The sequence below is a fragment of the Catharus ustulatus genome, chromosome 12 (assembly GCF_009819885.2).
Source record: "Catharus ustulatus isolate bCatUst1 chromosome 12, bCatUst1.pri.v2, whole genome shotgun sequence".
NCBI classification, from domain to species: Eukaryota; Metazoa; Chordata; class Aves; order Passeriformes; family Turdidae; genus Catharus; species Catharus ustulatus.
This window is the reverse complement of record NC_046232.1, coordinates 12,062,777-12,077,935: the sequence shown is the minus strand read 5'-3', so window position 1 is coordinate 12,077,935 and position 15,159 is coordinate 12,062,777. Positions and strand designations below refer to the sequence as shown.

At 40.5% G+C, this 15,159-nt stretch overlaps 1 protein-coding gene across 6 annotated transcripts in view; it reads right to left on the bottom strand.

Moving 5' to 3' along the window:
• The window catches only part of ADAMTSL3 (ADAMTS like 3), a 174,694-nt gene that overhangs the window by 12,321 nt on the left and 147,214 nt on the right, over positions 1-15,159 (bottom strand). For all 6 annotated transcript variants that reach the window (XM_033071114.1, XM_033071111.1, XM_033071113.1 and 3 more), the window contains 4 exons: positions 13,703-14,783; positions 11,528-11,655; positions 11,033-11,161; positions 144-326 (listed from right to left, as the gene is read on the bottom strand). In XM_033071114.1, the coding sequence (XP_032927005.1) occupies positions 144-326; positions 11,033-11,161; positions 11,528-11,655; positions 13,703-14,783 (1,521 nt within the window). The remainder of the gene's footprint in view (positions 1-143; positions 327-11,032; positions 11,162-11,527; positions 11,656-13,702; positions 14,784-15,159) is intronic.

The following is a 15,159-nucleotide window of genomic DNA, read 5'->3' as shown; positions in this document are numbered from 1 at the left end:
ACAGAGAGCAGATCCAAGAGAGTCAGATGCAATCAAAATTTATAGTACAGTGTTAAATATGCCCCCAACTATTTTATGGTTAAACTTTGATTATAAATTGGCTGACTTTTGTTATCAGTAAGGAATTCTCATTTAGCACTCACCAGTTATGTGGAGAACAGATGCAGCCTCAGCTTTTCCAAGGGCACTAGTTGCTCTGCAAGTGTATGTTCCTGCATCTCCATAGGAAACATTCCTCAGAAATAAGGAGCCATTCAAAACCAAGAGAGAATTGATTTGTGAAACATCTTTCTTCTTCAGCCATGTTACATTTGGCTTGGGAACACCTTTAAAATGAAAATAATTAAAACATTTATTGTGAGGGTTTATATTGCTCACTGCTACTGCAACATGCAAAAATCCTTTGTCATTTCACAGAGTGTGAAAACCTAAGTAACAACATTTCAGCAAAACAAGCAGTTTTCACACTCACAAGAAAACCTCTCAGTTGTGAGCCCTATTAATAATTCAGCACCCCACTAAGAGTAAAGATCAAAGGTTAAGTACTGCAAGCCCAGCTCAAAGACAGCTCTACAAACTGCTAGCAGCCCTAGAAAAGCAATGTGCTCACTTAGCACTGAAAGATGTGACACCACTAAACCCAGTCAGGACCAGCTGATGGAAAGATCTGCACAGAACCTTTTCATTCAACCTGTTTCCCACAAGGAAGGAAGGTCAGAAGGGAGGCAGGAAGATTAAATTTGTTATCAAAAATTAGGGGAAAAGAATGGGGCAACAATTTCTCTTGAAGAAAAAAAAAATAGATCAGCAAATACATGTTGCCCATTTTTTGCCAAAAGACTTGTGACAACTTCTTCAAGTTGCAGATGTGATCTGTACAGCTTGTAAAGAGATATTAATAATGAAAAGAGGGGTTTTCTTGTTAAGCAATCTCAGTCACTGTAGTACAGAAGCCAAAGGTCTATCATCATTCCTGCTATAGTGTTTGAGCTCTGAGAGCCTTAGCTCTTGCAGATAACTTGTCATTTTCAATTTTAATCAATAAATTACTTTGAATGTTTATTTTTAATGAAATTATTTTTCCACTGGCACACTACCAGTGGGAAGACTTCAACTGTTTTATTTTCCTCAAACACTTGCCTTCAAAAAGAGATTTTGCAAGTTGGCAAATCACACACCTCATTGGTGTGCTCTGGTTGAGCTGCTGCAGCAGAAATGCTCTTTCCAAGTTCCAGAATCCTGGGGAAGTGGCTGGGTGAGTTGGTGTATGTGGCACACTGAGCAGCCACAGACGTGCCCAAAGGTGCAGGATGGGAAAAGTCACAGATAAAAAAAAAAAATCTTTCACCTGAACCTTTTTTTCACTAAATAAATTGGTCAGAGCTGACTGAAGGCTCCTCAGGCAGGTTGTGCTGCAGGAGCTGACCCGAATGTGGGACTTTTGGAAGCTGCAGCCATGCTGAATGCTAATTCAGCCTCCTCTCCTCACAGATCATTGTGCAGTATTACTTTACAGATGATGTCTTCATGATGTGGAATGGCCTTTAGGAACAACTTTAACATTTCAATCACTGGCTTAGCACTTCCAATGCACACCTCAAGTTTTTCCTTTGCTGTAATAGGAACCAGACATATTTTTTGGAACCTGCTATTTCACAGAAGGAAAAAGCTCCCCCCGCCATTTTGTCTAGAAAGGCAGTGAGGAGAAACACTCTGTGCAATCACAGATTTTATTCTAGACAATTTAGCAGCTGTTCCATGCTTTTAAACTCATGTAGAATTGTGTTTTACTGAATAAAGCTGCATAAAACAAGATCTGCAGAGTGTACAGCAGCCCCAAAACCAAGTTGTTTTTCAAGTTTCTAGAAGAAGCTTTATGCCACTTTGAAAAAACCATCTGGAATTAGGATGAGGTCTTGGTTTAAGGGTCTTTTTTCCATTTTACCCAGATTTCTGGCTAAAGTGTGTAACTCTCAGACATTTTTCCTTTACAGTGTACTTTCCACAGCCATTCAGGCATATACACCTACTCTGCAGACGGGCTGGGGAGGTGGTGTGAGGATCTGAGCTGTTTTATTCTAAGGCCTAGAGGTTTGCAGCCAGGCTGCCCTCACTGGCACCAAAACCCAGCAGGCCAATCAGAGCCAAAAAGAAGCCAGAAGTAGCTGAGATGGGACTGAAGTAAAAAGGTTTAAAGTCAAATTCCACAAAACACAAAAACGTTCGGAATGGTTCAAATTTAAACTTTTAACCTGAGCCTCTATCAAACATCAGCCCAATATCACCTCATGATAGTCCTCCCTCTACTCTCATGACAGCTTTTAGAAATGCTGCTCATTCCCAGGATTTAACTAAAGTCAAACATTTTTCTTCCAAAGGGTTTATATCCTAGAGCTATCCCAGAAAAATTGCTATGTCTCTATTCTTCTACATGTGCCTCATTCAGAGACATGCAGAGCCTTTTAAAATGTGAACTGGAGTTCAGTTTGCAGAAGACATCTGCAGAATAGCTTTGCCACTCGTTTTAAGTTCAAAACTGGGTATCTGTCACACACCTTAAACTCAAGTTATAGCAAATGATTCCTCTTTCTTTCTCCAAAGAGCTGTATTTGTTTCTCTTCAGGGAAAACAAGTGAGTAATACCACACACACAAGCAAATCAGACCATTACTCAAGTGAATAATGTGAGCACACAAACATAAATTGTAGGTCTGAGGAGAAGTGCAGACAGAGCCCTGCACCCCAGGCCAGCAGCCAGTCCAGCTGTCATGCACCAGGAATCCACCCAAGCCATCTTAGGGGTGCTGGCAGGCAGGGACAAAGAGCATGAGAGGGGGAATCCATGGAAAACAAGCAGTTAAATGGGTCACACTGAAACCACCACAATGCTTTACACACAGGCACTGCACACTGCTGTTCTCCAGCAGCTGATGTTCCATGGACACCCCCAGGGTGCACCCAAAAGGGGAGATCTTTGAGCTCAAAACAACAATAATCACAGCACTCCTGCACTGCATTTTACCCCAAACTATCAAGGAGGAAGATTTTTATCTAGGAGTTAATTATTGTTATGTGAATTGTGTGCTGGGCCCCTCTGAGTTCCTCTTCACAAACATTTTGAGGACCCTTCAAGATTTTGCATTTCATGGATCTATTTCTTTTGTATTAACCAATAGAAACCAATTCACTGTCTGAGAGAGACTGGGAAATATTGGACTATGAGCTTAAAGACAACTGGTATTTGTAATCAAGCTCCTTCTCTGACCTCTTCACTGGCTTTTGGTTAGGCTGCCTTCAACAGAATTAAGGCAAATGCTCAGACTGAGTCCTGAACCAAGGGGAAAAAAAAAAAAAAAGAACAAGATTGCTTTAGAGAAGCATTCGGGGACCTTCCAGGGCCTGGGAGAGAGGAGGACTCTGCACACTCTGCAGCCAGGACACACCTCTGTGCCAGAAATCAGGGACCTCTAACTCTGCCTCTCAGGGGAACTCAAAACTGGAGGTCAAAAACGTGATATAAAGTTTTCAGAGTTGGGCATTCAGAGAGCCACAGTAGAGAAACCACTCAGAAAAAAGGCTCCATCTCCTAATAGACCACCTAGAAACAGATTAAAGAAATAAAGACATCCCCATACAGCTCCTTCACATTCTTGGGCAAAGCAGCACCTGCATTTCAAGCTCTTCTGGACAGCTTCACTTTATCTGTATATTCATATGGCCAGTGAAAAATCCTTTTCTGCTGTACATCTCATGGGAGAGAGAGTTCCTGTTTATATTTTCATTTCTGGAATTCCTATCAGGAGAAACTCTTACTTTTAGAGGACACTTAGAAAAACTAGCTTTAGGGTATGCATTTACTTTTTTGCTCAGAAGTACCTTGCATAAAACTCCATCTCATAACCCATCACAACCCCAGAATGCAGTCAGCACCAGCACATTTCCATCTGCAGATTTGCAGTGCTGCTTCTTTAGGAATTGGACTTCATATTTACTGCTCCTGAGATAAGATTTCCCTTCCCTACTGGTAAGCAGCACTGCACAGAGTTGAGTCTCTTCTAGGAGCTCCTGGGAGAGAGCAGGAAAATACACAATTCCCGCATTCCTCTTGTGACAAGGCTTTTCCAGTTGCACAGTGAAAAGCACCTATTTTCCTGCACAGAAACCGCCAGAGTTCAAACATGCCATCAAAACCCAGAAAAAGTTCAATTTTTTTTCTCCTAGGCAAGTAGTTAAGGCCTAAAACCTCTGATTTGCCCTTTAGAACTCATGTAAATAAAAACCTAAGTTTTAAGCAGTTTTCTCATCCAAGCAGAAATGAAACTAAGCAAAAAGAAGCCAAAACCAAGTTGCTGCTTTCTCTCTTTTTTTTTCCTTCCCTTGAAGGAGCTGAAATTACTCTTAAGATTTGGGACATATTTGTAGGACTTCATGGAGGATTTTGTCCTGTGCACAAGTTTGAATTTTACTGCAGATTCTTGACTCTCACTTACTTAAATGCTGATTTACACAGGGACTTTAAATGAATAAAAATATCTTTTACATTGTCTTCAGGAGCCTTTTTTCATTACAGGATTGTAGCAAGAACACTTACAAGCTGAATAATTCCTGGTTTGACCCCCAAACAGAAAGAAAAGGGGAAGGAGGAAGAGGAAAGAGATGGTCTGTAGCCACCTTTGTTTCCTTCCTACCCCATCTCCATGCAGATGCAGCTGAGGATGAGCCCAAAGATTCAACTCCCCCAGACTGCCAAAGGCTCAGAATCCCTGAGTGCAGTAAAGATCCCAGGGATTCGAATGAGAGATCCATCCCTGGATCCAGAGAGGAGCAGAATCAAACAATTCTATCCTACAGCTCCAAGTCAGGAAATCACTTAGGCATGAGACTAAATCCATCCCTATCAGGGAATACAATTAAACACATACTTAAAATTCAGGATGGCTGTAATTGTCCTTCATGAACAAAGGTGCATTCCTGAACTCAGACCTTCTTAGTCTTAGAAAAATCTTGAAAATGCAAATCTTACTCTTGCAACGGATCTAAATCGTCTTAAAAAGTTCTTCTATAGACCTAAGTGGCTATAAAACTTTAAAATTAGTTTAATCTATTTTTCTGACCTCAAACACAGGTTATTTTCCACTAGCACTGGAGCACCTCTACAATACTCAATGTTCCATGAAAAAAGTCATTTTCCACCATGAGTGGCCCTGGGACAGCAAATGTTATGGAAAAAAACTCTAGCTCCGGATGGGACTGCAAAACACGTGTTTAAAAAAGAGGAAAAAAGGAATCTGCACTATAGGGTGCCCTTAAAATATTCAGTGTTCAAAAACAAATTTCCTCCAACCTTGAAAGCCCTGTGAAATATTACACACCATAAAAACCTTGGCCTACTAACTACTTGCTCTAAAACACTGGATACGTCTTCAGAAATTTTTCCCCCAGCTACGTAGAATCTCATAAAGTATTCTGAGTTTCCCATTCAGGAGCAAGGCAGAACTGTGCTGGCACAAAGCACATTTTGCTGCACTTCACTAGAACTCTGCCTTATTTCAGAGGCTAAATTTGCATGTCAGCTTGCAGAGGAAACAATTCTGGGTCAGCTACATACCCACAATGAATGGCTGATTATTATTTACCCTACACCCACTAACACCTCCAGTGCACTGAGCGTAACCTACACAGCAACTGCTTCCACTGCTACACCTTCGGATTTTCTCCAGCAGAATTCTCAAACTGCCTTTATCCTCATCTGAATTATGCCTGGGCAATCAACTTCCAGTGAACCCTAAAAAGCCTAAACCTGCTGCTACTGACATTACCTGTGTGAACCTCGCCAGCTTCACCAGAAATAAACCAGCATGAGACATTCTGGCACTCAGTGTGACCTGCCCTCTGACACTGCCCCTTCTCTGAATCTTTCAAAGCCTTGCCTCTCCTGCTTCCTACCAGCCACACAGCAGCCCCTCTTCCTAGGTGGTAGCAGCATCTGGCAGGATTTAGGAATTCTTACCAACATCTGGTGACCTCCTTAGATGGGTTCCCAAAGCAAGACCCCTTCCCACCCCACTCTCGCTAGGGCTCTGTCGGGCTCTGTTTAGCTCTCTGGCTGTCAAAGAGAACTTAATCTTTTTTCCAGCTGTAGAAGTTTAAGGCTAATATTTTTCAAAATCAGGCATTTAAAATAAGGCAACTATATTTAGCAACTAATGACTTCTAGAGTGAATTCTGCATTCAACCCCCAACAAAGACTCGGTTGGTGTGCATTCGGGCACTTCCACAATTCAGCATTGTTAGCAGAGACTGCTTTACCCAGCTGGTGTAATTATACTTTCACTTTACTGAATAACAGTGCTGCATCACCAGGGACCACGCTGTATCATCAGACATTTATCATCATAAAGTAGATACATACACATGGACTTTGAAAATACAATTTTATCAGAATCGAAGCACTATACAAGAATTGCTATCCTTAGTTAGATCTGGAGTCCACTTAACTCTGCACTTTGTGTCCAACAATGGGCACCTGGGGATGTGTAGGCAGAGTACAAAACTCATGGTACTTATTGAATAACCCTTCCTCTGCACACATTCCTACCTTCCAGGACCAGAAGTAGCCTTTAGATCATGCCTTCTGCTCTTCTCTCTACCTCTTCTAGCTCTATTAAATCATTTTTGAGATGAGATCAGCAAGCTGCAAACAGGATTCACCACAGCTTTAAAGAATGGTCAATTTCTATTTTCTATTATTTCATCCATTCCTCTGCCATTAGTTTTGATTTGGACAGCACCCAGCAAGCGTGCTGGTGTTCTGTGGAGCTGAGAATCATCACTGCACAGACCTTTCCCTGACTGTCAGCCCTTCAGGGACAGCCACGTGCATTTGTCTGCCTTTAAGGCTATTTGGTCTATATGTACATTTATTCTGCAAATAGCAACTTTGAACATCCTTTGAGCTGAACATCCTTTGAGCTAATCTAGTTTTTAAAGGTTACTTGGATGTTCACCCTGCTGCAACTCTTCCCAGGTAATTTTAGACACATTAGCTTTTACAAATCTTCATTCTTCACAGTTTTAGTCAACTAACTGATCACATTCCTTTTGAGAACCTCTATAAAAATGTTGAGTATCACAAATCCCAGAGCAGCCTTTGGGGCACCCTACTCTCTCTTCACTGCAAATTTAACCACTTGTTCCTCTCAGCCATTTAAGCTAACCACTGAGGCAACCTCCTCCTTTACATAATTAGAATTTGTTAAACTTTGCCTAGGCAACTTCTCAAAAGCTTTTTGCTAGCTGAAGTAGGATGCATTTGAAATTTTACCTTCCTCTCACACAATCCATCTTAACCCTTCCTGAATCAGGAATTGAAAGAAATTTATTTTCAAATTAGCAAAGGTGTGCGAGAAAAAAAATAAAACCAAAGCAGTGCTGTAAACAATTTCAGTGCATGGATTTCCCCCCCCACACCTCCCCAAGGCTCTATCTGCCTCAGAAAGTAGTCAAAGGCCTCAGGAATGTGTTTTTATATAGACCTGGTAGGTCCCAATGTCCCAAAGGACACCCAATATGTGTTTGGATGAGGGCTGCTTTGGACCATGCAGTCAATCTTGCCCTGACCTCAGCAGTACTGCCCATCACTATTGGCAAAGTGTATCAGGTATAGTCCCCAGGCACAGCCTTCAGCTCAGTTATTTCCAAAGGGATTCAGTTTTCAGGTTCCCAGACTGTTACAAGACACAAAGCAAAGCACATTTAAGCTTTTGAACTTCTTTCAATCCTTTCTGCTTAAGCTTGATCTCTAATGAAGATGCACTTAGTGTAAAAAGCATAAGAGCAAAAGATTTTCCTTCTATTATACTAATTATAAATACTGTCATTCCTTCCTCATAAAATAAATCTGTACACACTCCTTTAAGCTATAAACTATACACTTTAAACTTTTAAACTAATATTTACATCCTTTAGAACATACCAAAAAACCCTGAAAGAGATGAAGAAACAATATCCTATGTATTAAACTTCTATATTTCTTCACTGATGTCTTCTAAAGAGGTTAAGCATAGAAGACAAAGAACAGCATCATAGTTACATTTGGAATAGTGTGGGTAAATGAAGCAACAGATGGAAAATCAAAATCTTATTTTTCTGGACCTGTTTCAAGTTCCAACACTGACAGCAAGTACTTGGTCCACCTTTGTGAAAATTCTGTGCAAAAGATATAACAGGCTTTGTGAATTTCTTACAATTTTTTATCAGTATGTTATTATTAGAGAGCCAAAATGCATTCATAGGAATGCAGAATTTGGATGAAGGTGCAGATTCTGCTTTTCAAGGCCTGTGTGCCAAGATATTTCAGAGCTGCAAAGAGAAGTGTAAACACCCTCAGCTCAGTGTGTCATTTCCCTGCTCCCACCAGCAAGCGGCAGACAATGCACATTTTATCCCTATTTCCACTTTTCCCTCTACTCTGCTTCAACTTAGAACTTCCAAAGTTTTTACAATAAATGGAGTCTGACAGTTTTAGTTTATTTTAGCAATAATCACAAGATTTTTTTTTTCTGCAAATACAATAAATGTTATCCAAGAGCAATTTGGAGCAATCAGTATTGATATTTATACCATGTGTGTTGATTGAACAGCTCTTGGCTGTAAGAATGGAATATGAATCTCTCCAGAATGTATGAATATCTTCTAACGTATGCTCGTGTGGGAACCATAAAAGTGAGTTTATTATAATTAGTGGAAAAATAGTCTTGATATAAACTAAAAAGAGAAAAGAAAAAGATACCATCAGTTTGTACAGTTCAGCTAGCTTTTCTTATTCTGTTCTTTGATGCCTTTCTGTTTACTAGGATACCCTGGTCTTCAACAATTCAAAGGGCTTTTTTCAATCTCAATATGATTTTTGGAGTGTGAGAGAAAGGCTTTGAAAAGGATAAAAGAACTAAATTAGCAACAATGAAAAAGAGAAACACATGTACCCAAAAGGCCAACGCTGCACAAAATATTAACCTTCATATCTTCAAGAGGTCAATTTCTTTGCAGAAGAAACTATGGATTGAACAATTCTAAAAACATCTTTTACGTTATTCGTTCTACAGAAAAATACCCTCAGAGGTCACTGCAGCCAAGAAATTTAAAAGTAATTTAAGAATTCTACTACTGACATGGCACTAATACTCTTCACACACATGGACACTTTATTCATTAGATGGCTCTTCTTGTGGAGAACTATTTTGGGGGCTAGCAGGAGTCCCAAAGACCAGATGTGACAGCAGTGAGAGATCTGCATGAGTAATGTCTGTGTAGAAGGATCCTGAATAAGCTCCTGGCAAGACATGGAGAACACAAAGACCCATCCAGTGATGTTTCACTCAGTGAAATCCCAGGGGAAACACATGCTCTGCAGAGTAGTCAGGAGTGAGGGCAGTGGGGAAGAGGTGCTGCAGATCCAGCCAAGGTGTCCCTGACTCGGCAAGAGGAGCTCTCTTATCATTACTTTTTCAGGTCTGATCATTCACATCATCTTTTATCAGCATTCACAACGCAGTTCCCATCCTACAACACTGCAAATAGACATATTTTTGGGTCCCACCTATCAGACAAAGGTATCAGCATAAGGTGCTATTAAATTCAGTCTTCTGAAGTCAGTGGTTTATTACTTTCCATTAAGGAAAGGAGAACAGGAAAACTCTGCTTACATCATTGCAAAAGTTTTTCTGCTTCTAGACTTAGTGACATTTTAAGACATGCAAGCTCTATTTTATTCACAAACAGTAATACTTACTTCCTTGGCAATGACAGGAAATAAAGCAATTAGATAAATCATTTTCTAAGTCAACACTGGTGTCTCAGCATAACTAAAGTTTGGCTCACCAATATATACAATTCTAAAGCATTTGGAAATCTACAGTCCCATGTGAAAATATTAATTTATATTTAAATTGCTAACTGCTTACCCATCCTAACAATATTAATATTAACAGTGTGACATGAACTCTCTGCTGAATTTGAGATGTAGGTCAGTTATACATGGAGTTGCCAAACTATAGTTGGAAAATATTACTTCATCAAAGAATTAGCCTTGGTACAATGGTGAATAGCAGAGCCACATGTCCTAATATATGTCAGCCTGGCGCCACTATTGTATGCAGAGCTATTTGCATATATATATTTCTATCACTACCCTGGTTCAGTATCAACACCCCCTGATATGCATTTCCCAGCACATAAATGTGAGCAGCAAACTCTGAGGCTGCTCTGAGGTTGCTCTTTGCACTCACTTGCAATGTTCGTGGTTATTTGCACTTTCACACATCTTCACAAAAGGCTGAGCTCAGCTTTTAAATGTTTGACAGAATATTGCTGCTGTGACTGAAATCTTACACTTTAAACTTCGCAGATAGCAATGGTAAGATTAAAAAGAAAATAGCTACCTTTCCAGCAAATGGTTAGAAAATAAAAATGAAGCAGTGAACTGCTTAATGTATGTTAATTTTGATTAACATTATTCCTCCTCCACAGATGTTGAGCTAGAAAATATCTGTATTCTCTCATAGCTCGGCACTTTTCTTTGTTTCCTCCCTGCAGCTGCAGACTGATGGATCTAAAAGGTGAGTTTACTTCACCATCAGGTTTAAAGTTCTATTAGGCTGCGGCTGGAGATTTCATTTTCAGTTTTAACAATAGTCTAGACAGATGTGCATCTCCAACAGGGATAAGGAAATTCTTTGATGAGCAAGTCAGCTGGCCATGCTCACTATTGCAGCAAGATAGCCCCACACTCTGGTGGGCTTTAAGCCCTAGACCACTTCTTGGAAAGAAAGCCCATTTAAAGGAAATCATGAACATACAGATGTGTATATCAATTGAAGTGACAGGCAGAAAATAAATAGGAGTGGTATGGGAGACATGCTATTAAAAAAAGACTAATGATCAATGATCTGCTTACACTAGTAATTTATTTCAAGATATAAGGTAAATTTCTGATTCCAACACTACAAGCAACATCAGTGCAGTTCTTACTTACCTTTCACTGGACATTCAATCAAAACATTTGCTCCAGTTCTTGCCACGATTGTGCCTCCAACAACTGCTGAGAAACTGCTGGCTTCCAGATTTGTCATATTTAACACAGAGGACAAGATGACAGGCACCTCTTTGAAATCAAAGGGATAGTAAATTTTAAAAGCTTTATTTAACTTCTAAACATAGATCTTGTATTTAAATTCATCATGTTTGGAACAGAATTCAGTTTGCAAAGTAGCAGCCAGAAAAGACAGGTGGGACAGATATAGGCAGACTGAGTTCACACCTGCTGTGGTTTTAGAGCAACAAGACCATCTTACTGCTGCCTATTAAATCAGGCAGAGTTTCATGGGCTGCCAATAAAAGAAACTGTTTCACATTGCAGTGGGTATGGGTGTGTGCATGTATTTATTCACACATATGTGTATGTATACATGTATATATGTGTGTGTGTGTGTGTATAAAAGCCTGTTTCTGCAGAATGCCACTGTCTTACCTGCACGCAACAGCAGTGATGTCTCCATGTCAAAACCAGAGTCATTAACAACCAGGCATCCGTAGGTACCGAGCTCCTTCTGAGCTGGATTCCGGATCTGCACTTTTCCAGGGGTGTCCAGGATCACCCTGCACAACAACCAAGGAAGCACAAGGGTTACTACCCTGGGACAAACCCAGCTGAATCCCCTTGCAGGAGTTACAGACCCAGCAGCAAAGCTCCTTTTTAGGAGTTTGCAGCTCCAGAGCAGCACAGGCAGTCCCAGCTCTGCCTCGTCTCTGGTGACAGAAGGGGAGCACTCAGGGATTGACACAGGGAGGATTGCTCAGATCTGCTTCTCCTGCAGGGCTGTGTCCTACTTACAGCCCTTGGAAGGACAGTGCATTTGCTACCACAAACCAGGATCCCCTGAGAACAAAAGTGTGAATAAATCAGAATACCACAATTAAAAGTATTAGGCTTGGCAAGAAATTGATCTCTCCAGAGCAAGCTTGGCTTTCAGCAGGATTGGGGAATTCACAAATCTATGGCCCAATCTGACTTTCAAATTACTCTGGGGTTGGGGTTGTTGGAGTTTTTGGTTTTATTTTAAAATATCATCATTGAAGCTAAAATATTCCACTCACAGGTGTTTTGAATACCTTACCTGCCCTCTGAGAGGCAAGGTATTAGAGTCAGCATCACAGGCTGGGGAAGAGGAAGAAAATAACAACTTTTCTCCTCTGTTACCTTTCTCAGCACTAAGTTACTAAGTTACATGACATCCCAAAAACCTGCAGCTGGTGTTTTCCCACACTGAGTACATTTACATAATAGATTCAGAAAAATAATATTAAAAATACCTGTGTCTCAACAAAACAAGCCACTCATGCATGGCTTAAGTACATCCTTCTTTACAAACCTGACAGATAAAGACCATTTTCCTCCTCTCATTCTTTCAGATGCAAAGTTATTAACATAACTTTTGGGTTTACACACATATATTTTGATTCATGCATAGGAAACCTTACTGGGAAAAAAAATAGGAAATAAACCTACTTTGCTAATATATGCCTTTAGTGCAAGAATATCAGTCTGGGCTAAAATTAGGAAGCAAACATACTCGTGAATAAACAAAACACCATCATGTCCACAAAAATCAAAGTATCACTTGCAACAAATTAATGGAAAATTATGCGCATTTCATAAAATAAACATAACTGGTGGGAGCTACATGGCTCCAAAAACATTTGCACTTTTTAAAATGGCTTAGTTTGGGTGTCTTTGCTTTAATTGATAGCCCTGCAGAAGTATATTTTCCTTGGCAGTGCATTTAATCAGTTAAGTATGTTGAGAAATATCCAAAAGCGCCTTTATCATTTCAGAACCGGTTTTTTCATTACTCAAGAGCTAGCTATAATTCCAAGAGGCTCACACACAAAGTTAATGTTAATATTACCAGTGAGCTTCTAATTTATCAGCACTGAAGTAGAAGTATTTGCTCAGTCTTGAGCAAATATCTGATTGTAACAGCTTGCTGTACTCATTTGTCAGCTCTCAAATGTGATGGTAATACAGGTTTTCTATTATTCTGAATTTCACTGTCCTCAACAGAAATATTTTGAAGTATTGAAAAAACTTCCATAAAAGCTCATATTTTTATTTTTCAATTGAAGTCATGCAGCTGCAGTAATACCTAAATAGTGTGTTGAAAAATGGTGAGGGTACCAGTGATATTTTCCCTTCTTAAAATGAATAAGAGCTAAGACTTCTTTTCATCTATACCATGACAGATGTTTTTAATGTGTTCCCACTGTATTTAGTATCTGAATGAATCCAATAGCCTCACTAATTTGAGGGCAAATCTGCTCTTTTTCTGACACAGCTGAAATGATTAAAGCAGATCAAAAAATATATCCAGGAGATCCAAAACACTTCACCTTATAAAAATAGTCAATCCTCCTATGTAGTACCCTGGAAATGGCCAAACACTTGGATGTCAGTAAAGCCAAACAATGTGACAGACACTTGAAAGAATAAAAATAAATTCCTCAACTAAAAAGATGGAAGGCCCAGTGGCCATGCTTATCTCATTTTTACAACTGCATGTTCTAATATTGCACAGCAGGGTGGATTTTTTCCGTCCATAGCGACATAATAAGTCATTCAAAAGTAAAAGAGAAGCTATTTACTTACTTTGCAGAGGCTTTTAATGTCTCGCCATCTTTTGTCCAAGTATATTTCACTTCACTAATACCAGCTGTTTCACACAGTAGATTGACAGCACGAGTATTCTTGGTCAGAAAAACTGTATTTCCAATTCTTACAGTTACTGTTTTGTTGAAGGAAACTTGAGGAATTTCCTTTTGCCTCATAATAACTGGAACCTTCTGGTCAAACATTAACTTATCAACCGTTTTTGTGCTGAAGCGTTCAGATTCGTTTGGCGATTTGCCTGTGAGTTTTGAGGCCACTTTCTCATCCTGGGCCCCCTTCCATTTTTCAGTAGTTGGTTGTGGAGGCCTGGATAACTCAGCAATCAACTGGTAGATGAGCTGGGACGCCAGGTCATCGCTGACGTCTCCGGTTTCAATGAGCTGGCTCATGTTCCTGAGGAGCTCCTCGAAGTGCGCGGTGTCCATGCTGTAGGCGCCCTGCAGAGCCGCAGCCTCCAGGCGCCTGTTCCTGAACTCACGGGAGCTGAACTCTTCTGCTGAATTGCTCCCAAAGCTGTCCAGGTTCCGCAGGAACGGCTGATCGTTCACCTGCCTGTCACCCAGGTACAGCTCGTTCTTCTTGCTCCACATTTGCCACATCTTGCTCATCTTGTGCCATTTGGCCCCGAGGCTGCTGGCCTCGTTGTGGTCGGGGTTGCTGACCTGGCTGGGCTGCTTTGGGAGGGGCGGGGGCTCGATGAGCCTGTTGTCAGTCCCGATGAGTTTGAGCACAAAGGTTTCGTGCACGGAGCCCGCGATGCACCGGTACGCACCGATATCCGCGGCTTCCAGACAGTGGATTTTCAGCGAGCCTGACTTAGTGATGCCAAGCCTTTTGGAGTTTTGTAAGTGCTGCCCATCCTTCTCCCAACGAATAAGGGACTTCTGGAACCTTCGCACAGGGCACTTGATTACCACAGATGTTTTTGGGAGTAGGTAGGCTCGGCTTCCTATGGTAAAATTAATGCGCTTCTCTGGCCTCGTCTGAATATAAACTCGGTGAATGCTGACAATCTGAGGTCCATGGGCAGGAAACTTTGCTGGAAGCTTGGGCTTGATCTCTGTAAGAAAATGCATTGAAAAGCATCTAGTCATTGGCAGTCATGCTTACAAAATATGCTTTTCACAGAATGCTTGAAAGAGCTTTGCCTGACTTCAAGTCAGGCTGCAACACACAGAGCTTTTATCTAAGTCACAAAAATGCAAAAATATGAACAACATGAAACCATAACATTCCCTTGCTTCAGCCAAGAATTCTATCTTTTCTTCCCCAAATCTCATAACAATAGAAGGATACAGGCAGCATGTACCTATGTGAAAGACATAGATAGTGCACACATATATGAAAGCATATATACATGTATCGTATATTACTTCATATATATGTTCCTATTACGGTTATATTTCCTACTGCTGCCTCAGAAAGGTTAGGCATGA